This window comes from Staurois parvus, unplaced genomic scaffold (assembly GCF_062004578.1).
Source record: "Staurois parvus isolate SC_StPar_1 unplaced genomic scaffold, SC_StPar_1.0 ptg000020l, whole genome shotgun sequence".
NCBI lineage: Eukaryota > Metazoa > Chordata > Amphibia > Anura > Ranidae > Staurois > Staurois parvus.
This window is the reverse complement of record NW_028317816.1, coordinates 7,600,844-7,626,380: the sequence shown is the minus strand read 5'-3', so window position 1 is coordinate 7,626,380 and position 25,537 is coordinate 7,600,844. Positions and strand designations below refer to the sequence as shown.

The 25,537-nt window shown below is 40.8% G+C and overlaps 1 protein-coding gene across 3 annotated transcripts in view; it reads left to right on the top strand.

The window, feature by feature from the left end:
- The window catches only part of BBS9 (Bardet-Biedl syndrome 9), a 488,277-nt gene that overhangs the window by 401,868 nt on the left and 60,872 nt on the right, over nucleotides 1–25,537 (top strand). For all 3 annotated transcript variants that reach the window (XM_089687164.1, XM_089687172.1, XM_089687155.1), the window contains one exon: nucleotides 5,459–5,641. In XM_089687164.1, the coding sequence (XP_089543290.1) occupies nucleotides 5,459–5,641 (183 nt within the window). The remainder of the gene's footprint in view (nucleotides 1–5,458; nucleotides 5,642–25,537) is intronic.

Sequence of the window (25,537 nt, the reverse complement as noted above, 5' to 3'; positions counted from 1 at the left end):
CTCCTTAATATAAATGTGCCCATCAGAGTGCCCCTTAATAAAAAATTTACCTGATGTGATGGGAATACATGATGTAAAGTTGCACTCTGATGGCGACACCTAATGTAAGGAGGCGTACTGATGGGCACACCCTATTCGGACCTCGGTCAGAAGAAAATTTTAGTGACCGGATCTCCTTGAATTTTAATTCAATACCCCTGTTTTATAGTATTCCTATAGAAGTTAATTTTGCCAGTTAATACTTGTTTCCTCTGGAGGTCATGGCACAAGAGCCTCTGTGGTAGTTATTGGTGCTCAATATGAATTTCATTTCATTTTTAGGTTTGCAGGGGCATGTAAAGTCTATGGGAGCCTTCATAAGTCATATAGATGACTGATTACTTTGCAGGCCTGACCTTACCTGATCTTATACTCTGGAGATTTTTTATTCTTTAACATCTGAGACTGAACTTGTTTTTTCTTATCTTATAAAGTTACAGCTAGAAATCTCTCTTACCTTGAATAGGCCTCACAATATATTTACAACATTGTTATGGAGGATTATGCCATATCAGTATTGTCTTCTAGCATGTATCCAATTATCGTTTGCGCACACATCATTCCTTTGAGCCATTGTTATTATAATTATGCAATCTTTCATAGCCCAGCATTTAGTTTATTTCACATGACCTCATGACATAGTTAAATGCCAAGCTTCATTTCTTCACACCCAACCATCAGCTCAGCTGCATAAAACAGGCTTGGTTGCTGGATAGAGCTATTTTGTGTCTTACTTATTTTAATGGCAAGAACTATAGTATGATGAACACAACCCAACAGCTTTGAACACTTTGGCGGCTCTAAAACCTTTTTTTAAGTAAGCTGATAGGCATTTTGTAATGATTATGCGCAATGGGGACATGAAAGCTGAAGGCGACAGCCATCTTAAGGTCTCAGTCATTTTTTTTTTCATGAGCAATGATTTTCCTCCCCTTCCTCCTCCTGAAAACTGTGGAATTTGTAGCTGTAAGTTTTAACAAACTTCAAAAGAGCCGCTCATCTTAACTAAAACACAATAGACCCAGTGTCCAGACCTCTCCAGAGCTGTAAACAGCTAATTAGTTTTGGCAGGATGTCTGTTTCCACTAACTGTGAAAAACTCTTTCCTCTGCCCTATCGTAAAACAATAATAACTAATTTCAAGCCTGTCACATATGACATGTAAGGCAGTTAAAAGCTCTATGAATGAAGAGCATGCCAAATAATGTCTATTCCACATACAATTCATAGAGTTTAACAGGAACAGGACACTTTAATATTAGGTATATAGTTGAATAGGGATAATCATACTGAGTGAATCAAGGTCACACATGACTACCCTAGCACATACGAAAGGAGAGAAAGCTGTCTCCTGTATCATGGGTGACAAAGGTACGCAGTCTTTGGTATCCCTGAATACAAAATATAATTCTGAATAATATTCTGTCAGTTTCTAGAATACCACCTGTACGTACTGGAAGTTATTAACCACTTGCCCTCCAGAGGATTTACCCCCCCTTCTTGACGAGGCCATTTTTGGCAATACGGTGCTGCGTTATTTTAACTGACAATTGCACGGTCATGCATTCTGTGCCCAAATTAAATTTATGTCCTTTTTTCTCCACAAATAGTTTTCTTTTGGTGGTATTTGATCTCCTCTGCAGTTTTTATTTTTTGTGCTATAAACAAAAAAAGACCAACAATTTTGAAAAATAAAAAACCTATATTTTGACATTTTGCTATTAAACATGTCCAGTAAAAAAAAATTAAAAATCTAATTTCGTCATAAATTTAGGCCAAAATGTATTCTGCTACATGTCTTTACTAAACAAAAATCCCAATACGTGTAAATGAATCGGTTTATGTGAAAGTTATAGCATTTATAAAGGGTGGTATATATACTGGCATTTGTTTTTCAAATACTAGTAATGGCGGCAATCAGCGACTTACAGCGGAACTGCGCCTGGCATTCTGACACTGGGGGGAATTGACTTGGTGTCATTGACATCCCCAGTGACACCAATGCAGTTATCAGTGCTAATAAAATGCACTGACACTGTACTGTGTGCTTTACACTGTAAGCACACTGCTTTGTATGGCTGTGCTATGCACAGCCATACAAAGCATCATGCAGGAGCTGACAGGGGAGAGATCTGTGTTGTTTATACACAGGTCTCTCCCCCGTAGGTGATACTTGGCGATCTCTGGTTACCGGCAGGGAATCACCGGCTGGAGCCCGGTGATTGACAACCAAGGCCAGGAATGGCAGCGTGGGTAGGGCGTGTGATTTTGTGCACCCATGCCGCCCTGTAGCAGTATTTCTGCTATAGGGTGTTGCAGAAGCAGTTAATATTAGTGTAAAACTGTATTTGGGAATTGGTCGTAAACATGGTGGCCTCCCAGCACCCATCCCTTAAACCAGATTATTGGTCAGTTGGTCTCTGTCCACACCCCTTTGATATCACATAAAAGGGACTGACAAAAAAAAGGTTGATGAAAAAGGCTCTCGTTTTATCATCAATCAAGGAACATATTAATGGCCTTTAGAGCCAAAGCAATATTTTTGCTTGGACAATTGTATTCTAAAACCAGACTTTGTAAGTATTCTCCATTTTCACCTCCTTTTATTTCTTTGTTGCATTATTGTTTTCTTTATGTCTTTTGTAACATCCCTTTCTGTAAATATTTAAATTGCAACATTTGACCTTTTCATTAATAAACCCTATTTTGAAAAGTGTTAAAACTATCTCTAAGGCTTTTAATGCAAACTAAAGAATCCCTGTCTCTTGAAGAGTGCTACTGATAATAATCCTCTGAAGATACCTGTCTGTGGTGACAGTATGTGTTGCAGACGTTTATGCTAAAGTCATAGTGTTATTGCTAAGATTGTGAGATACCTCCTTCTCTGTAAAAAGGCGGTGGTGGCAATTTAAAGAGTTAATTGCGTAATTAATTAACCCAGTGACAAACGCTCTCAGGCTGCTTGCACATAGATTGTGGTCCCGTGCTGGATAATCTTTGTGCAGGGTGCAACTGAGAGTGGCGTTGTTACGCAAGTGACAGCGCGGTGTGAGATTGGCTGGTCCTTTGTCATGAGTTGGCGAGAAGGGCAGGAGCCAGGGACCGCATTCGTCACACGTGTGTCGGAGGGTTCGCTCTGCGAGTCGCAGACAATTTTCAGGGCCCTGTCACACTAGAAACTGCATATGTATCGCACAGAAACACTGGTTCCTGTACAATTCAAGTGCAGTTGTGTGCAGTGTGATTTAAGCCCAATAATATTGAAAGGGCTGAAATCGCAACAAAAGTAGCGTATGCGCTACTCTTTGACATACATGGCAACCGAATCGCATTGTACTTTGGTACCGAGCGATCCAGTGCAGGCAAACACACTGCATTTGCAATCTGTGTTTGGGGTGTTATTAACTCTGTATTGACACCCGCTGCAGATCGAAAAGGCAGTGCAATTGGAATGCAGTGTCAGAAACCACATGGGAACATGGGTTTCCCACACCACGATCTTGTGTGAAGGGACCTTTAGTCTTGGGCAGCAGAGTGGCTAAATGGTTAGCACTTCCGCCTGGAAGTACTAGGGTCGTTGGTTCGAATCCCAGCCACGGCACCACCTGCCTGGAGTTTGCACGTTCTCCCTGTGCCTGTGTGGGTTTCCTCAAGGTACTCCGGTTTCCTCCCACACCCCAAAGACATGCTGGTAGGTTAATTGGCTCCTGTCTAAATTGGCCCTAATATGTGTATGTATGAATGTAAATTAGGAACCTTAGATTGTACACCCCTTGAGGGTTAGGGACTGATATGAATGTACAATATATATGTAAAGCGCTGCGTAAAATTGACGGCGCTATATAAGTACCTGAAATAAATAATAAATAGTCTTGGAGTTTTATAGTTATATGTTGCAAAAAGTATTTTGTAATAGGCTGAATAAAAATTGATGACATATACTGTATGTCAAAATGGCATTTTGTGTAAAATCACCTAAATCATGTGTGCTCAACCTGTGGCCCTCCAGCTGTTGCAGAACGCAGAAAGTCATATGAGGCTTTGCAAGCTTCTGACAGATACATGTATGACTCCCAAAGGCAAAGACATGATAAGACTTGTAGTTCTGCAACAGCTGGAGGGCCACAGGTTGAGCACCAATGACCTAAATAGTGCAAACCTGTAACTGATTACAGTCCTTTTACTGACTGATAAAGCATTGAATTAAAATCTAGAATTTCTGAAAAATGCTGGATTGTCCAAAGAGAGTACTTTGTTTTTTGAAGAAATGGAAAGCAGAAAACAGGTATTTTAGCCACAATCACAGGCTTGAAAATCAGATTGTGATCTAGATGCAGTAAGAGAAGGACAGTTTGGCTATAATAGGGTGTTACTTATTTCTTATTAAAAAAAAAACACTTTGCTTGAAGCAGAAATGTGGCCATTAAAATATTTTCATATCCTAATAAGGAGTAAATATGCTTTAAAACAAAACCCCACTTGCCTTTATAGCTACGCTATCAAACAGTTCACAAAAGAAGCAGTGAAGTCCTTCAAGTCAGGTCTAGGCACTCTGCTTCCTCCCCCCACATCTAGTTAAACTGCTGTGTGTTTACACTGGGAATATTAGAGGCTAACACATCACCTGTGAAAAGAAGGAGCAAAAGTTGAGCCGCCAAAATGAAAGTAAAAGTGCTTTCTGTTGTGTCAGGATGGAGTGCACCACAGTGTCTGTAGCTACAGAAGTGAGTGATAGCTTGTTTCAATCCCTTTTTGTTTTGAATATGTAAACATTTTGTGTCCATAGTCTTTTAGCAGGTATACTTTTAAGGTGCAGCAGACTGAGAGACTTTATATTAATACTGTATATACACTGTGTAATATAAACTGAAACTGTATTTATAATACAATGATGTGTATAATATACACATAACTTAAAAGTTCATCTTTGTAAATAAAAATAATATGAATGCAAGCACATCTTTTTGCATGTAAAAAAATCTGCATTCGTTATTTTTTTTTAGGAGCCTGGAAAGCTGATCGCTGGTGCAATCTCAGGCTCCTGAAGACTATCAGTGTACCTGTCTGCCGTATCTCATATGGGCAGGCAGTTACAGAATAATAGGAATATTTAATAAACTAGCTAGAGCACTCATCATTGAGAACTACAAGCCGTAAGCCATAATGACTGACGGTAGTTGTAGTTCTCCCATTCACAGAAATGAATGAGCCCCGCATGCCTGCATTTTTAGTAAAATTATGACAGCGGGTGCAGGGAGAAGATCATGTTACATCATAAATATGGGTGTACCATGTTGCAAGAGGCGAACTTATCTTTTAATATACAATTGACTAAAAACAGTATGCAAAATGAGCTCAATAGTTTGTATATCTCAAAATGCAGTATTGAACTGGATACATTTTTATGTATATCTTACAGGTTATTGGTATAGCAGATGCAGCTGAAGAACTACAGAACACCCTGTTCCGGGCTTTCACAAAGTTGAAAAGTGCAACACAGTTGATAATTTTGCTAATAGGATTGTGGCAGAAACTTAGTAAGGACCAGATCACCATTTTGGAGGCCACATTTCTTCCACTTTTACAGGATGGGCAAGAATTGGTAAGTTGACGTTGAAACTGTATTGGAGTGTTTTCCAATTTTTTATACAATTGTAAATTATACAATTTATATACAGTCAGGTCCATAAATATTGGGACATCTACACAATTCTAACATTTTTGGCTCTATACACCACCACAATGGATTTTAAATGAAACGGACAAGATGTGCTTTAACTGCAGACTGTCAGCTTTAATTTGAGGGTATTTACATCCAAATCAGGTGAATGGTGTAGGAATTACAACAGTTTGCATATGTGCCTCCCACTTGTTAAGGGACCAAAAGTAATGGGACAATTGGCTTCTCAGCTGTTCAATGGCCAGGTGTGTGTTATTCCCTCATCACCGATCCACGGAAAGAGCCGAAGATGTCGGCTCGGTCATGTGATCAGCTGTATCCAATCACAGCTGATCACATGTAAACAGGGAAATGCTGGTTATTGGCATTTATCTCCTCACGAGCTGTCACGCTGACAGCTCGTGAGGAGAGGAGAGCTGGTAATCGGCATTCCTCGGAGGGGATACTCATGATCAGTGTGCCCTGATGATCGGTGTAGCCCCAGCAGTGCCACCTTTCAGTGTCCATCAGTGCCAGCTCTCAGTGCTCATCCATGCCACCTGCCAGTGCCACATCAATGCCACATATCAGTGCCTACCAGTGAACATCAATGCCACATATCAGTGCCCATCTGAGCTGCCTTTCAGTGTCACCCATCAGTGCCAGTCAGTGCCACCTATCAGTGCTGCCAATCAGTGCCACATATCAGTGCCAGTCTGTGCCACCTATCAGAGCCAGTCAGTGCCGCCTATCAATGCCCGTCAGTGCCGCCTATCAGTCCCTGTCAGTGCCACCTATCAGTGCCCATCTGAGCTGCCTTTCAGTGTCACCCATCAGTGCCACCTATCAGTGCTGCCAATCAGTGCCACATATCAGTGCCAGTCAGTGCCACCTATCAGAGCCAGTCAGTGCCGCCTATCAGTGCCCATCAGTGCCGCCTATCAGTGCCTGTCAGTGCCACCTATCAGTGCCAGTCAGTGCCACCTATCAGTGCCAGTCAGTGCCGCCTATTCGTGCCATATATCAGTGCTGCCTTTCAGTGTCCATCAGTGATGCCTGTCAATGCCCATCAGTGCCACCTACCAGTGACTCCCCATCAGTGTCACCTATCAGTGTCCATCAGTGCAGTCTATCAGTGCCCATCACTGCAGCCTCATTAGCGCACATCAGTGAAGGAGAAAAATCACTTATTTACAAAATTTTATAACAAAAACTAAGAAAAAACTTTTTTTTTTTCAAAATTTTCAGTGGTTTTTGGTTTGTTTAAGAAAAAATAAAAAACCCAGAGGTGATTAAATACCACCAAAATAAAGCTCTATCTGTCACAAAAAAATTATAAAAATTTCATATGGGTACAGTGTTGCATGACTGCGCAATTGTCATTAAAAGTGTGACAGCGCTGAAAGCTGGAAATTGCCTGGACAGGAAGGGGGTATAAGTGCCCTGTAGGCAAGTGATTAAATTCCCTTGCTTCAGTGTCAGCTGTGCAATATTTTGTGGGACAGGTTACTGATTAGTGATAATAGTGACCCATTAACATGCAATGTTTTTAGTAGTAGTATCCACCATGTCTGCATGTGACAAGCCGACAGCATTGATGGCAATGCCCGACTGTCAAAATGACAATGGGGAGTTGCTGCATAAATATAGCTGCTGTTAAAGAAAGGACTGTCTGACACACTGTTTATACACAGATAGAAAGATATAAGAAGCATATATATGATGTTAGTTAAAGCAATCATAAAGAAAGTTTTTTATACATTTTTTATTTATTGAGGGACACAAGATTAATTGACATTTGGGTTAAACTGCCATCTACAGGAGCATTTGTACACTGGCAAATAAAAAACAGTGAACAGCCTGGTATAACCACTCCCACCATTCTTAATTTTTTATGCTAGTGTCATAGGAGGATGGACAGTCTGGTGAGAAATGTTTAAGTAATTTACTACCTAATTTTTTTCTTCTTCTTGTAGACTTTTTTATTAATCAAAAGAAAATAAAGAAAACAATATTCAAATATTCAATATTCCTGAGGGTAGCACGAGCACCTTATAAATCCCTTATATTTCTTTATTTTCTTTTGTTTTGATGTACCGTATATACTCGAGTATAAGCCGAGTTTTTCAGCATATTTTTTGTGCTGAAAAACGGCCCCTTCGGCTTATACTCGAGTCAACATCTGCAGATAGTTGGGCGCGCCCCCCAGGGGGGGCGCGAGGCTCCGTCAAGGGGGGCGCGTACAGGGGTGGGCAGAGGGCTGCTGTCTCTCACCTGGCTCCCAATGATCCATCCAGGAAGCGCTGCTCCTTCCGTCACTCCGGCCACTCCCTCACTCCTGCCGCTCGGCTCCGCCTCCTCACCGGTGATTGGCCGCCAGAACTGTAGCCCAGGAAAGGTACACAGGCGGCCAATCACGGGCAAGGAGGCGGAGCCGAGCGGACCCGCGAAAATCGAGTGAGGGAAAAGCCGGTAAGTGTGCAGTGCAGAGGTGCTGCTGCAACCACATATGCTGGCTGCAGCAGCACCATACTGCAACAGGGGTCAGCAAGTGTCATTGGTGTCAGTGGGAGGAATAGTGCCGCATCATTGGTGTCACTGATACTAATGATGGGGCATTATTCCTCCCACTGACACCAACGATGGGGCACTATTCCTCCCACTGACACCAATGATGGGGCACTATTCCTCCCACTGATACTAATGATGGGGCATTATTCCTCCCACTGACACCAACGATGGGGCACTATTCCTCCCAGTGATACCAATGATGGGGCACTATTCCTCCCACTGACACCAATGATGGGGCACTATTCCTCCCACTGACACCAATGATGGGGCACTATTCCTCCCACTGATACCAATGATGGGGCACTATTCCTCCCACTGACACCAATGATGGGGCACTATTCCTCCCACTGACACCAATGATGGGGCACTATTCCTCCCACTGACACCAATGATGGGGCACTATTCCTCCCACTGACACTAATGATGGGGCACTATTCCTCCCAGTGATACCAATGATGGGGCACTATTCCTCCCACTGACACCAATGATGGGGCACTATTCCTCCCACTGACACCAATGATGGGGCACTATTCCTCCCACTGACACTAATGATGGGGCACTATTCCTCCCAGTGATACCAATGATGGGGCACTATTCCTCCCACTGACACCAATGATGGGGCACTATTCCTCCCACTGACACCAATTTTTTACATTGACTAGTAGGTGCCTCAGTTCCCACCCTCGGCTTATACTCGAGTCAATAGTTTTTCCCAGTTTTTTGTGGTAAAATTAGGTACCTCGGCTTATATTCGGGTCGGCTTATACTCGAGTATGTACGGTATGTTCAGGGATGTGGTGCTGATGGATGAGCTGTACCAGAACTATATACTTTTTTATTAATCGAAGATTAAAGGACACAGAGGAATTCAAGAACGATGGGTTATGCAACTGTAGAGTGGACACTGGCAAAAGGAGCTATAAGGCAGCCCAGTATAACCCATCCCGCTCATAGCATGTGTTCTGCTTTGTGTCTTTTAAGATCACTTTACGGTAAAGCGAGACACAGAAAAAATAGAAAAACCCTAACCAGAATAAAGCTACTGGAGCTTTTTAGGCACCATACCAACAAAACTATGTACAAAAATAAAAAAAAATCAAAACTTCATTAAACATCATTAAAAAGCGTTGATTGTAATACAAAAATTGAGCATCAAAACAGCTCTATTAATAAAAACATGTAACCATTACAAGTTGTGACTAAACAGAACATCAAGCTTATTGTAAATCACTCCAAGAATTCCATAAATAATACAACAGGTGTATATATAGCTCATATGTAGTTTCTTTACGTTCTTCACGTCTCCAACGTGTTTCGCAGGACAAAAGCCTGCTTCCTCAGGGAGATTCTACACACCTGTGTAGAATTGTAAATAGAGCCATAATAAACAGAGTACATAAAAAAAGCACAAAAAAAAATAATATATTTGCATTTACCAGAAGATAGCTTCTATGTTGTTCATGAAACGACTGAGCGACCGTGATCATTCAAAATGAGAGAGAACCCTTCCATCAAAGATTGTAAAAGTGGGGTATAGGCCAAGTGGGCAGTTAAATTGAGCCCATTCTGTCTAAGAAGAGAAAAGAAGGAAACAAACAATAATAGAAGGGAAAAACAATTGTGGTGACATTGTCAATTAAAAATTGGCTTACATAATTTGCAATCAAGAAAAATGGAGGGCCATGGGTATATACTAATTAGGCATACATATTTACTCATTCAAGAGATGGCTAAGTCCTAAACATCTCCAAACTACACCCCTACTCCCTATGTGGGACAAAGGTGAGTAAGTTAACTAACTTTTCTCCCCACACGTTTTATTTTGTGTTTTTATTGAAAAGGCACATCAGTGAAAAAAATGATCAATAGATAAGTGATCATTAAAGCCCCTTATATTCCCCTTAGAAATGCAAACACATTGGAAAGTAATGTCTGCATTACGCAACCATTTTTTGTGGTGTGTTTCTAGTTTCTTGAAACCAAAACCATTCCATGTAAAGCAATCTTAAGCCCCCATTCACACCAGGGTGCATGACAAGTTACACCCTATTTGCCATTATGGGACCATTCAAATCAGTGCGACTTGTGTCACAGCAACTTTGAAAAAGGTTCCTGCACTATTTTTTGGTGATTTCATGTATGACTTGCATTGACATCTGTGTATGAAGTCACACAGATGTTGGCAAGCCACACATAAAGTCATACTGATCTGTGGCTTTAAAATCACGCTACAAGAGCGAGACTTCAAAGCCGTACCCAGTGTGAACTGGAGCTTAATGCAGAGCCAGGCAGATTGGTGGGCAAATGAGGAATCTCCCTCAGGTGTATGAGGACGGGGAGGGCACCTGCAGGGTTGGATTGGATCCCCCTATTCTGTCCACTGCAAGTTTAATACTATTACTGCCAGTTGAGTTGCTCCTCTTACTTCCTTTTTTTTATTAGACATGCAGTAGTATTATCTATCTATCTATCTATCTATCTATCTATCTATCTATCTATCTATCTATCTGTCTATTATAGGACATACAGTGCTCAGCATAAATAAGTACACCCCAACAGATTTATCAGAAAACATTTACTTTTCTTTCAAAATCCACATTTTCTATGTAACATTATACTACAAAATACTCCCACAAATGCGGGCAATTGATTGCAAACAAGATTTGTTAATTTGCATACACAAAAAAGTATTTTTCCTAAAAATTAATTCAAGGCCATGTTGCAAAAAAAAACAAAACACCCCAATGAAAGTCTTAAGAGCAAAGCTACATTTTAGACAATAAAATCCTAATTAAGAAGAATTAAGCTACAGGTGAGTCTAATTATTCATTAAACAGGTGTCCAGCAGACCCGGCCCCTCTCCACTCTGCAGCTGACTGTCTGTACGACAGTATCCTTCCACTGTCATGCCCTGACCTGGCCACTGCTGCATATAACAACACGCTATCAGTTGCCCTAGACTCTTTAGCTCCCCTAACCACACGTAGCATTAGACCCCGACCGCTTCAACTCTGGCAGAACGACCACACTAAACATCTTAAACGACGCAGTCGTGCGCTGGAACGATTTTGGCGCAAAACCAAATCCCCTCAAGCATTCTCCCTCTACAAATCTGCCTTCCTCACCTACACCTCCTCCCTCCACGCCGCCAAACAAACCTACTTCATAACCCTCATCAACACCCTCTCCTCCAATCCTCATCGGCTCTTCTCCACTTTCAACTCCCTACTCTCCCCCCCCACCCCCACCCAGTACCTCACTCACCGCCTACGAGAATGCCATTCACTTCCAAAATAAGATCGAAGCAATCCGTAAGAACATTGCCAATGCTCCACCTACCTCCCCACCTAGCCTCCCTCCCAATACAACCCCTCCAACTCTCCCCTCCTCTGACCTCGCAACCGCCCTGCCCCCCACCACCCTTAACATCCCGCACACCATAACCCCCCCAACACTCTTCTCAGAAGCCCGCCTCACCACTTGCCCCCTTGACCCTGTCCCCACACAACTCCTCCCGGCACCCTCCCCCTCCATCCTATGCTTCATCAACCACATCTTCAATCTCTCCCTCTCTACTGGCGCATTCCCCTCACCCCTAAAGCACGCGTGCATCACCCCCATACTCAAAAAACCCTCCTTGGACTCCACTGACTTGAACAACCTTAGACCCATCTCCCTTCTGCCATTCACTTCCAAGCTACTTGAGCGTTTAATCTACAATCGCCTAAGCTCCCACCTCACTGACAACAACCTCCCCGATCCACTACAGTCTGGCTTCCGTCCACCACAACCGCCCTACTCAAAATCACTAATGACCTGCTAACCACCAAAGCTAATGGCCACTACTCAGTCCCCTTACTCCTTGACCTCTCCACGGCCTTCGACACAGTTGACCACCCCCTTCTCCTCGATAAACTACACTCCCTCGGCATCAGAGACTCCGCTCTCTCCTGGCTCTCCTCCTATCTCTCCCAATGCTCCTTCAGCGTTACCTATAACGCTACCACCTCCCCCTCTCTCCCCCTCTCTGTTGGGGTCCCCCAAGGCTCTGTCCTTGGGCCCCTTCTCTTCTCCATCTACACCTCCTCCCTTGGCAAACTGATACACTCCCACGGCTTCAACTATCACCTCTACGCCGATGACACGCAAATTTACCTCTGCACCCCTCAACTCACCCCTTCAGTCTCTGCCCGTATCACCCACCTGCTGAACGACATATCAGACTGGATTTCGCTCCACTTCCTCAAACTGAACCTTTCAAAAACCGAGCTCCTAATTTTCTCCCCAGCCCGCGCCCCCCCCTCCATCACGACCAACAACGCCTCCATCAGTCCCACCCCGCAAGCCAAAGTCCTAGGTGTCACTCTAAATTCAAACCTGTCCTTCCAACCCCATGTCTAATCGCTAGCAAGCTCATGCAGGCTCCACCTCCGTAACATCTCCAAAATACGTACGTTCCTAACCCCAGACACTACTAAACAACTCGTTCACTCATTATCTCACGCCTGGACTACTGCAACTCCCTCCTCACCGGCCTACCTCATCACAGACTATCCCCGCTTCAGTCTATCCTGAACTCAGCGGCCAGACTTATCCACCTTACCAACCGCTCCTCTTCTGCCACCCCCCTCTGTCATTCCCTCCACTGGCTCTCGATTGCCCAACACATCAAATTCAGACTACTAACACTGACATACAAAGCCATTCATAACGCTGCCCCAAACTACCTCACCGACCTGATACCCAAATACCACCCAACCCGTAATCTTCGCTCCTCACAAGACCTCCTACTTTCTGGATCCCTGGTCTCCACCTCCCACGCCCAACTGCAGGACTTCTCCAGGACTTCCCCCATCCTCTGGAACTCACTACCCCAATCCATCAGACTGTCACCTACCCTCCTCACCTTTAGGCGCACCCTGAAAACCCATCTCTTCAGGGAAGCCTACCCCACCCTCACCTAACTGCTGATCTCCTCCACTCCTCCTACCACTCCATCCCCCACAGCCACTTCCTCCTGAGCCACTATCCCCTCCCTCCTAGATTGTAAGCTCCAAAGAGCAGGGCCCTCGAACCCCTCGTGTATTGTTTTGTTACTGTACTGTCTCATGTACTGTCCCCCACTATAATGTACAGCGCTGAGCAAACCTTTTGGCACTATATAAATACTGTATAATAATAATAATATGAATTTTATTCTCTGGGCCTCTGCTTAAAAGTATGTATAATGTTTGGGGGTTCTAAGTAGTTTTCTAGCAAAAAAAAATTATGTCTTTTACATGTAGGAGAGGAATGTCAGAATTGGCTCAGATTGGAAGTGGTTAATAACCTAGGGGCAGTCGGCATTGCTAAGCCTGTGGCTTCTTTAGTTGTGCAGCTGGAGTTCAACTTTTGTGAGTTCCTTGTGTCAGTGTTCTTCCCAGGAACCCACACTAAGCACTGCAGCATGGGTGTAAGGCCACTTTGAAACAAAAAGGCAGATAGTCATACTAGCACAGAAGACGAACAAGGCTTTTGTGGTTACAACTGGGCCCTTGGCTAAAGACAAATGAAGTGTAATAAGTATTATTAAAATGAATAAAATACAGTACTTCCCTCAGTTGGAATTTTTTTTGAGATCCTTACTCTTTGACCAAACTTTTTCCAAGTCTCCATTTCAACAATAGTAGTATAAATTATTGCAAATGCGCTCAGAATGTGTGTTTGTCTTGGGACGTGGGAGGGTATGGGTGAATGGGGGATAGGGAATTTGAACAGTGTACTAAAAGTGCAAGAATTTACACTTTCATTTATAATTTTCACTTGCTGTATGCTTGTCTGTAAAACTGGCCATACACTGATAACATTTTTGTTTCAGCCTATAAGCTGAACAAAAAGAATCTAACTGGTTCCTAAATCCATGCTATACAGTCACAATAGTCTCAACAGGATGGAACCACTGTTCAGCCAACAGTTTTTCACCATGCTCCTTGGAATTGTCAATCCTTGTATGTCGGGCAAAAAGATGTAGACATGGCCATCCACTTAATGAATTTCATATGGTTGATCAGGAGCCAGATGAAGCTTGCTCAGTGTATGGTCTCTTTATCTCAGAAAGTGTTGGAAGTGTGAATGAAGATCAGAAGTGCATATTTCCCCTATAGCAGGTTATGTTTAGTTATTCCACTAAATTATTGGTTCAGGAATCTCAGAATACATGGAAATAAGAACGTTTTGAAGCCATGGTTAGCTTTACAGCTGCTTTTTTTTTTTTTTTCAAAAGTAGGTCAAAAGTGGCACCCTACATATTTCTCCCAAAACAAGTTTCTTTAAGTTGTTCCACTAATTTATTGGGTCAAGACTTTGAGAATACTAGGAAATAAACAGTGTCTTCAAGTTTTTGGTGAAAGAAAGAGAAAACTGAAAAGCCTAGGCAGCTGTGCGTTGCTGTGGATAACATTTCCAAACATAAACTTTCCATAGAAATATCTTTGTGTGACATAGTTCTAGCTAGGTGATCAAAATGCTCAGTGGGAGGATGGCAAAAGTTCACTTTCTGATATATGGGGAAATTAGTCAAGCTGAAAAAAACTACAGATGCTGTATGCAAAGGTCCAATCTCAGCAGGAATTACAATTGCCTGTGTATTTTAATGATCCTGAATCTGTGTAACTGGAGAAATAAATAAACTGCCGCAGAGAATAATAAAGTAATACCAATCAATAAAGAAGCTAAATTAAGGTGTGGTTTTAATCTTAAAGACATTAGAATGGTTGTCTTCATAAACCTCTCTGCATGTATTCTCACGACCTACGAGCTATGATATACACATGTTGGAAAGTTTACTCAGTGGAGACAGCAACTCCATCGTACAGATACACTGTATAAACTGCCAGTTTATCCACCAGTATTCTCCAGTGTAACCAAAAAAATATTTACAATCACAGCCATGAAATGTGAGTTTCACTGTTCCTTGTTGAGTCTTATGGGAGATTTTCAACTACTAGTATGGTCCAGTGGATGTTTACATGATCCATCCTACTGATTTTGTGTTTATGAAGCTTGACATTTTTATTTGCTTCGGGTTTTGGCCAGAAGTTGTGCATGAAGAGCTTCCCTAATTTAGATCAAATCAGCAAGTATTACTTAATTTATGCACAGCCCATTTTTGAGTGGGATCTTGCTTATTTTTTTACTATATTAGACCGTTTTACATTTTTTTTAATAATCCTGTATTTTATGGAACTTTTTTTTTCATGTAACTCTTATAATTGAAAATTCACATTTCTTCACTAACATGCTATAGGTAGACACCAGGTTTTCTGCAGTGATGTATGGCTGTGCTGTGACTATCTTTACCATCATAGGCAATTTAGCCTACTGCTGTTTATTGTGTATTCACAACATACAGTATTCATAGTCCAAAGCAGCCCATAGATTATGTGATTTTCTTTCCTTCCAGTGGAAGGAGAAAAATAGCTTGATTCCCCCTACAGCACAGTCAGTGTTGATGGGGGAATCCAGGGCCCAGAAAAGGGGTGGGCAGGAGGCGTGGCTACCCTGGGCACAATGATCTATTGCATGGATGGGGGGGAGCCATCTTTCTGTTTTAAGGCTGACAGGAGTAGAGACAGAGGCATCACTACTCCTCTCAGCCCAGCTCTGGGATTGGCAAAGAGAGGAGGAGAGAGCCGGAAGGTGATGTGGGATGTGTTCTCTTTCCCCCTCCTCTTTCCTGCAAGTTCAGCACTCCTGTATTCAAAAACTCTTATGTCAGTTTGGCATCTTTGCTCTGGGCGCTAGGTGACTTTGTCCTGACATTGGGGGAATCGCCCACAATGTTATTGTGCTCTGCGGCAGAGAATTGGCATAGGTAGATGAAACATCATGTTTAATATGATCAGCTGTAATGAGGAAGGAAGTTCAAATATGGATATTGGAAATGCTGCCTGAGTAATAATAATAATGTTTCTCACATTAGCCAAGTCCAGAAGTAAATGTTGCGTGACTAGTGGAAAATGTATGTAAGTAACTGACTGGGGGCAGAAGACAAAGAGTGGTTGTTAACCACATGTGAAAGATAGTAAATTGCTACTTAAGTCATTTTTACGTAGTATTGATTTTAATTTGTTACATGCTTTACTATAGTTATCCAGACTATAGGGGTAACAAATATTTTGGTCTATTTAGTTCATGGCAGATGTGGCAGTGTGAAAAGGAATGTAATCTGATCATAATTTAAGGAGACAATTTGCAACAAGCAGCACTTGAGTTATGTTGACAGTATCCACAGAAGCTCCTTATTCCATCAAACAGGCAAACTAAAACAGTTTTCCGTTTTCCACAAAATGCACTTAGCTAAAGCTGTGCTGAGTGAACAAAGAAAAGCTCTGGACATCTGTTTATTTTACTGCTGAACCGTTGTTTTGTTTTATTTTTACATACTTTAGTTGACTTAATGCTTCAGAGCAAAGGAGACATATATTAAGGTGATGGATTTCCAGGTTTAAATGGGCTGGTAACATACTTTTGGTAAATATACTGCACATTTGTTATATAGTGGCAGGTAACCAAATTGAAGCAGTTCAACATTTTACAGAATTTTGCTTTACCAAACAGTAACCAATGCTCAAGGTTTTTTTTTCTAGTTTTCTTTCTTCCATTTTAAGAAATAGCAAGTGAAGATATTGACTTTTTATGACAATAGGTTGCCCCAGGTTAGATAACGTGATCTGATGGCGAGGAGCCAGCAGCACGGATTAATTGGGAGCAACCTGACAGGCTGGTTGTACAGAAATCCATCTGTAAATCAACTTCTGTACAAACACAATGTCCATACGTGGATCGAAATTCAGCCAGAATCCAGAAGTGCTTTCCATGTATGGCCGAATTAACTGTACCTACATTTTTTTTTTTTTTTAAGTATTGGAAATGCAGATGCTGCTTGTTGAGACCTAACTATATGGTTCTGGTGTTTCTGTTAATTTATCAAAGGTGAGAAAACACTATGGGGAAAGTGCAAAATATGGTGCAGCTCTGCATAGAACTCAATCAGGTTTTATTGTCAAAACTTATTTGAACATGCTGAAGTTAGAAGCTGATTGGCTACCATGCACAGCTGCAACAGATTCTGAGTGCTCCATCTGCCAAAGACAATTGGGTGTGCACATTGGGTATAGAAAATTTGGTGCAATTTGGCATATTCACCGTGGGCAATGGATGGCCTTGTCTTGCCACTGGTTTGTGGTCATAGGGGGCAGAAAATTAATTTCCTAGAAAGTATGTTATAGTTTGGCTGCCATTGACGAGGTCAATAGAACACCCTCTTCCCATCCATTACCTTCCCTTTGCCCTCTCTATGCCTCCCTGTTTTTTTTCCAAACACCTCCCCAGTCCTTTTTTTCTTCTTCCCCCTCCATATCCCTTTTCCTCCTCTTTCCTACTTTCCTCTCTCCTGACATTATTTGAGATTGTATACAATCTTAGTAATTCTGCTTTGTCTTGTAGTACTATCTGCAACATTGCGCAAATGAACACACTGGAAGCCATATTGTTATAGTGTCTGCAAACATTGCGCAAATGAATACACTGGAATCTGAATTGTTGTACTTGTTCATTTTTAAGTGACAATTATATTTTAATAAAGTTTACATAAAAAAAAAAATGGAGCTGGGCTTATTGCACTGAACTGAACCCCTTTTCATTATGCCTTTAGCATGCCAATTTTGGACAGTAATTTAGGTCATAAAAACACCATTGGTAATGTAAATTAGAATACTGCTGTCTTGGTGCTTATTAAATTTCTACTTCCTAAAGTTTCTTGCCAAACAGCCACAACAGTGCTTTCTTTATTATTACGTTTGTAATTACAAGTGATTAATGGTGGTCTGAATACCTTTCTTTGTAACTGCACTGTAAACATTTGGCCATGCTACTCAAAAAAACATCTTCAGGATGTCACATTAAAGAAAAGTGCCATACTCATTGAAAAAAAAATAGAAAAGTGGAAATGAGTTTAACAGTCTGTAATACCTAGAGACATATGATAGTCATTGTCACTGGTTAGTTTACACAAAGAAAAATGAAATAAAATGAAAGAAATCATTGTTTACTTCTAATGAATTATATCACTATTACAACCATTAAAAAGTTTATTCAGCTCTGTAATTATTAATACATCATGAAATCTATATTTTAATTGCAAGCATTGTAAGTACCTAAATTTGGCAGTTTTATTCTTTTGTACAGTAAAACTAAAAGAGGTGAAGAGAGAAGCAGTGTCAAGAGTCATTCAGGTGTGTTGTAGTTCCAGGATAGGTGGAGAGCAAAGAGTAACAGACAGATGAACTCATCAATGTGCTGCTTCTTTCGCTGTCTAATCACAGTTTTGGGCTGGAAATGGAACTTGTAAATGAAAATAAAACCACTGCAGATAAAAAATAAGTCCCCCAATCTGCTAGACAGAGCTGTGCTGTAAGGCAGAGCTTTGTAAATCTCAGGACTGGATTGAAAAAATACAAATCCTTTGGCAGGTAAATGACTCCCATGTATGTATTTCACTGGTATATTAAGTTGGCCTGGAGTTCATACTTTTTTTATTTCATTTTTGATAGAGTAGGGATTTTTTTTAGAGCTTCTGTCAGGTTGTTGTTGTTGTGTACCATGGGCTCCCTTTGAGAATCAATTTCCAGGTAGGATTAAAGTGAAATTAATCCCTCCTATCCTTTACAGCCATGGAAGCTGCTATCTTAGCCTCTGTCTGATCTTCAATTGCCATGGTGGTGCACATGTGAGCAGTTAAGACACCAACCATTTGATGGCTTAGCAATTTGGTTGAGAGCACAAGCAACTATGACCGTTATCAGTCATAGCATGTCTTGAATGTAACTCTTTTGGGAAAGTTAAAAGCTAAGTTCACATTTCTGAACATGCCGCACCCTTATTTAGGTGTAGAATATGGCAACAAAATGTGCATTTATTATTTTTTCTATTTTTACTTTTTTTTTTTTTTTGTGTGAAAGTCGAAAACTCTTTTACAGTGCCTTTAGGGAAAAATGTTAAACTGCCACACCTCAGCTCATTCAAAGCCATTTCCCATGTCATCAATAAAGCCCAACTCCAACTATTTTTAGCAGAGTGAAGGAGAGTTAAAACTTCTGTCAGTTTTTTGCGGGGGGGGGGGTTTAGTGACTCCACTGGGAAAGCTTCCCTCCATTTTCTGTCCCTGGGACCCCAGGGTAAGGAAAGACAGTATCTCCAGGACAAAAAGACACCAACTACAATAAAAATATGGCAGGAGTTTTGAACTTTGCTCAATCTTCCCATTAGAATTTTTTTTTGTCACTGTCTGGTTTTATTGTAGATATTTCAAATAATTTCCTGCCCCAAATATCTCCAATGGGGACACAAAGTAATTTAAAACTGATAACGGGTATTAATCTTTACCCACACCGTCTAATAAAAAACGTTATCTGGAGTTATTTAGAAAATATATGTAGGTAAAATGTGGCTCTGTTTAAAACCAAGAGCAAGCACCCCCCATATACTTCATCTGTCAAATACTAGCTCCTTTATGTCAGTCTGGAGTAACTCCACGTATGCCTTCAGATCTAAATAAACGTGCTGTGTTCTAGTGTAGCTTCCAAATTGGAGGCACACATTAGTACACATATGAGAACGTAATGAAAACTGCTTTGCTAGAAACAATTCAAACAAATATATCTGTGGTTTGTCCACAGTGAGCGTAGATGGTTTGATTTTTCTTATTATATTTACTGCAGGGATTTTCAGACTTTGGCTTGGAAATCTGCACTCAATTTCTCTTGACATCATTGAAAATTGCATACAGACTGCTTGGCTATCTAATGTTAAAAATAAGAAAACACAGCAAAGGATCATAAGCCATAACCTCAAATTCCCCCACTAAGCAAGATACCTGATCATTTTTTTTGCTTAGCACTTCTATAAAACGTTTTGTATATAGTGATGATTCTAAAGAGTTACTGCAAACCAGCTGAAGATGTATTTTGCAGCTAAGTGGTCTATTGAAATACTGTAGGTGCTGTGTTTAAAAAACTCCTCTTAAACTTTTTTTTGTAAATAATTGCTTTTGATAGCTATTTTTTATTTCTCTTTCAAACAGTATATCACTGTAATATAGTAAAAAAAATGTTCTGTGAGTTGTGTTGTTCAACTTGGTTGTTCCATGGCCTCTGTTTCAAATAATAGCACGGTAATGTTATAGTCATGATGCATGTCTTCCATTTTTCAGTTTGAACCAATGACTTGAGAGACTCCAAGAATAAAGTCTCTCTGTCTGCTGTAATTCCTAAAGTGCGTTACACACTATAAGAAAAATTCCGTACGAGGAACAATCTTTTGATTTTTGTATAGTATGTATACAACTTTCAATAATTTCCGAGGGAACAAACTCCAAATTTTTCACATACATGAACAGAACTACCGATTTTCTTTTAATGTGTACTGTTTTTGTATGAGAAAAATCGGATACGAAAGACTGCATATGATCAGAAACAATAAACACAATACACTACAATGTTTCTTACGTAAAAAAAAAAAAGCCTTTGTCTTTTGAGAATTTTCATACAATTGGTACCATCCTCAGGTTCAATTTGCTGTGAAACATTGAGGAAAAGCATACAATCTTTCGCTCAGTTTTCTTATAGTGTGTACCCAACCTAACTCTTTTGCTGACCACCATTACGTTTTAGGTGTTCCAGCCCACGTTTATATTTTCCAACATTTCCTATTGTCTTCTTCATAACCTAAAATAAATTTGTAAAATGCATTGGGTAAAGTGAGAATTTAATGGTCCCCGCAGGTGTGAAGACCCAAGAACTCCATAACAGAAATCTTGCAAAGTATCCAAGAGATGTAGGAAAACTAATACAAAGTTTAACTCTCCATCATATGTCAACATGTAAAAGAACAATTTTGGGTGGACTGACCCTTTAAGAATTTGACTGGGGAATGATGGTGTAAGAGAGAGGAATTACAGAGAAAATGAATGGGTGAAACCCATCCCTTGCTGCAGAGCAATTATGTTCTTAGCTTGAAACAGTGTCTGTATGCTTGTGATCCCCTGTTTATAGGGTAATCAGCTTTTACAAGCCTGGTATCTTTGCAGAATGATTGAGGAAGGGGACAACACTGATTTATAAACGAAAAACTGAAATCTGTAGTGTAAGTAAACTTACCGATTTAGCAGATACCCAAAAGAAAGCTTGTTAGACATGTTCAATAAATATTACTAAATGTTTAAATCCTTCACTTAAAATACTAATACTGTATGACTTCAACACAGTGCAGGGGTGACAACAGGGTTCTAACAGACCCCTGATGTCTTATTAAGGACAGCCTATCACTTGCACTGTGTTATCACATAGGAAATTAGCCAACTTGTGATAACAATAAAGTTGGGTTTAAAAAAAAAGTGTTAAAAATTAAGTTTAATAAAATAGAAACCTCCTCCCCCAAAAAATGACCAAAGCCCCCATTTAAAAAAACACACACATATGAACACAAACATGTGTTTAGTGCACATGCATAAAAAAACAACAATTGCAGAATATGTATTATACATCGCCACAAACTCCAAATTAAGTGCCATAATTCTAAGGCCATCATTCACTGTTAACGCTAAATTGATGACCTATAAAGACTTTTCAAACATGCCATATTTCTAGAGAAACTGTCTCTTATGGACTGCCATATTGCAGAGGCTACTGTGTTACTAATTTGTTTGAGTGGATACTGGTGCAGGTTGACAGCATTTTCATGCTTTGATATTGACTCTCTCACCTAGAGGGATGTTGTTAGGACATACAATAAAAGTGGTGTGTTGTGTGCACATGTGAAATTCTGGATGTTACAAGTGGGGAAAATTAGTGTAGTGCCTCATAAAGCAATTATATTACCCTGTTGAGCAATTCCCCCCTTGTTTTAAGGTCTAGCAAAGCCTATGCCCACCTTTTAAGAACACCCGTATTTGTCAAGCATGGGGTGTTTTATATGATGCTACCATTATCCAACAAAATTATAATTTTTTTATACATGCAAAGCAGCACAGGGAAGCTTATCTAGAGTTTATAACTTACATTACAAGCATTAGACAATTGTAGAGAAAGTCTATTAAGCAGAGAAGGTCTACTAAAAAAGCATTACCAGGATATGGTGCAGATAGTGTTTTATATGCTTCTGATGTGTGGTGATGCCATGTTTCTCAGGGTCTGTAAAGCATTGCCCCACGACCACCAATCTGGTTACACATTCTGTAATTTTCAGTTCATTTATATAGCAATGGCATTTTTTTCCTGGGCTTTACAAAGAGCATTATCCCATTGATGTAACTCAAAACTAAGTAAAGCTTATATGTATGGTTAGGTGTATTGTAATAAAACCTGCTGGGAACTGTAATACATCATGAGGTTATTACAGATAAGACATTAAGATGTGGCTTGGATAGAAATATAGAAGACATTCTAATAAATGAACTAACTGTGAGCATCTTGTTGGTTAATATGCCTAGTAAATGTTTATATACAATGTGTGTGCCAAAGTACAGCAAAGAGTCCTGGTTTTGTCTCTGGAACAGACTTTCGGGAGACAGTGTTCACCTGCCTCTGTAACAATGTGTTTTTTGTATTGTTCTCAGTTCTCTCTATCAACTGTCAAAAGAAACTCCAAACAATGTGGCTTTTACTCAATCTGCCATTAGCTCATTCACCTTCATTTACATTGTGGCTGGAAATAAAATATCGCTGTTATAGTCTTCAGTTCTAATAGTGAGTTTCCTTTAGTTTGGCTTGCATATATGTTTACCTTCTGTGGCATATGTTCCACTGTCATCTTTTTAATACAGATATTCAAGGGCACCTTTGATCATTTTGGTTTGGGAAAACACGTGCCTGTCAGAAAGTTCCTGGCGCATTGTAGACCATTGTAATAAAGCCTCGACTATGGAAATTCTCATTTTACAGCATATGTAAGGATACAGTTACTCTGTAATTAAAGTTGTGTTTATATTGTAAATTCGCAGATAATTACCTAAAAGTCTCATTTGTACAAACATTATTACTCTTCTGGGTTATTATGAGTTGTGGTATATATCTACATGACACATGAATCTAGTTATCTTTCTATCTAGCTGTCTTTATTTAATATATTTATCTCTAACTATAACATATATCCCAGCATCCTAAAGATATAAAACTAGAATATGCCTTTTTTTTATTTATTTTTTTAATTGGAAAAATGTGGCATTTATCAAAGTTCATAAACAAGGTATTGTAGCAACAGCTGTATACAGATTATCAGTAACAATATCCTCAAAGAATGGCAGGCCAGATAAAATAAGACTATAACACGTTAATCAAGTAATACAACAAGAATACGGATCAATGACTCTCAAGAGTCCACTTGAGTGGCTATTCATATAGGATCTACAGGGGTGGGATTTGGTGGGCCAGTTCAAGTGTCTGTGCAGGCTCCCAGCCAGTAAAGTATGAGATGTCATTCCTGTGGGAGAAACCTTTGCTGAGGAATAGAGTAACATTTCACATAAAGCCACCTTTCCTGATATAAAATTAAAGATAGAGGGGGTCTAAAGAAGAGACAAGGTAGAGACATAAGAGGAAGGGTACAGAAAAAACAAGGGGGGAAGGGAGAGAAGGGGAGAGGGTAGACCATCTGATGGAAAGGTCCAGCCATCTGTTTCTAGCTATTGTTATTGCTGACCTAATTTCTAAAAAAAGGCAATATTTCAGGAGAATCAGCAAAGTGGATCCATGAAAACCAAAAGTCTAGGAATCTGGTGAAATTATCATTGTCAATGGCCAGTAACTTATCCATTTGCATAATGGAGTTCAGTATATAATTTGCCTTTTATAGTAGCTACCTTTAATATGGCTCCTTGTTGCTTTTGCTTTATTTAACCACTTGCCTACCAGGCACTTATACCCCCTTCCTTTCCAGGCCAATTTTCAGCTTTCAGCGCTGTCGCACTTTGAATGACAATTGCGTGGTCATGCAACATTGTACCCATATGAAATTTGTATAATTTTTTTCTCAGAAATAGAGCTTTCTTTTGGTGGTATTTACTTGCCGCTGGGGGTTTTATTTTTTGCGCTATAAACAAAAAAAGAGCAAAAAATTTGAAAAAAAAAGTTTCCTTGTTTCTATTATAAAATTTTGCAAACAGGTAATTTTTCTCCTTTACTGATGTGCGTTGATGAGGCTGCACTGATAGGCAGCACTGAAGGGCACAGATAGGCAGCACTAATGAGGTGGCACGGATAGGCGGCACTGATAGGTGGAACTGATAGACGGCACTGATGTGTACTGACAGTCAGCACTGATAGGCGGCACTGCTGGGCACTGACTGGCTCAACTGCTGGGTACTGACTGGCACAACTGCTGGTCACTGACTGGCAGCACTGCTGGGCTGCACTGATGGGCACTGGTGGGTGGCACTGATGGGCAGAGGTGGGTGGCACTGCTGGGCAGAGGTGAGTGACACAGGTGGGTGGCACTGATGGGCACAGGTGGGTGACACAGGTGGCTGGCACTGATTGGCACAAGTGGGTGACAGGTGGGTGGCACTGATGGGCACTGGTGGGTGGCACTGCTGGCCACAGGTGGGTGGAACTGGTGGGTGGCACTGCTGGGCACCAATCATCAGTGCCCTGATGATCGGTGCTAATCCCTGCTCTGACAACTGCTGGTTCTCGGCAGTACTTTCCCCACATTCTGACAGCATGAGGAAAGTGCAGCTGAGAACCGGCAATTGCATTTCCCTGTGATCAGCATGTCATTGGACACGGCTGATCACGTGGTATAAAGCCGCTGTGATTGGCCTTTTACCACATCACGTGATCAGCTGTGTCCGTAGGACACAGCAATCACGGAGATCGCCAGGTGTGCGCCCCAGGGGGCGCGCAGGAGAGCGCGTTCTGGGAGGACGTCTTATGACGCCCTCCCAGAACTGGCCGGCCGCAGTGTAGCTGTCATTCGGCTATCTGCAGTTGACAACTGCTTAAAGCCTCCAGTGAGCCCTAGAATCCAGGTCACTTTGTTCTCCAAATTGATGATCCAATAGCTTCTGTATTTTGGAAGCATGCATATCAGAAGTTCTAAATTCTTTTTTTTTTTTTTCTCTAATAAATATTTGTTGAGCATCGAAAAACATAAACAGACAAAAGCATGGGTTGTATCGATACAACAGTTTGCTAGACGCATCTAGCCTTATAACGAGAGTAAGTCAAACAAAAA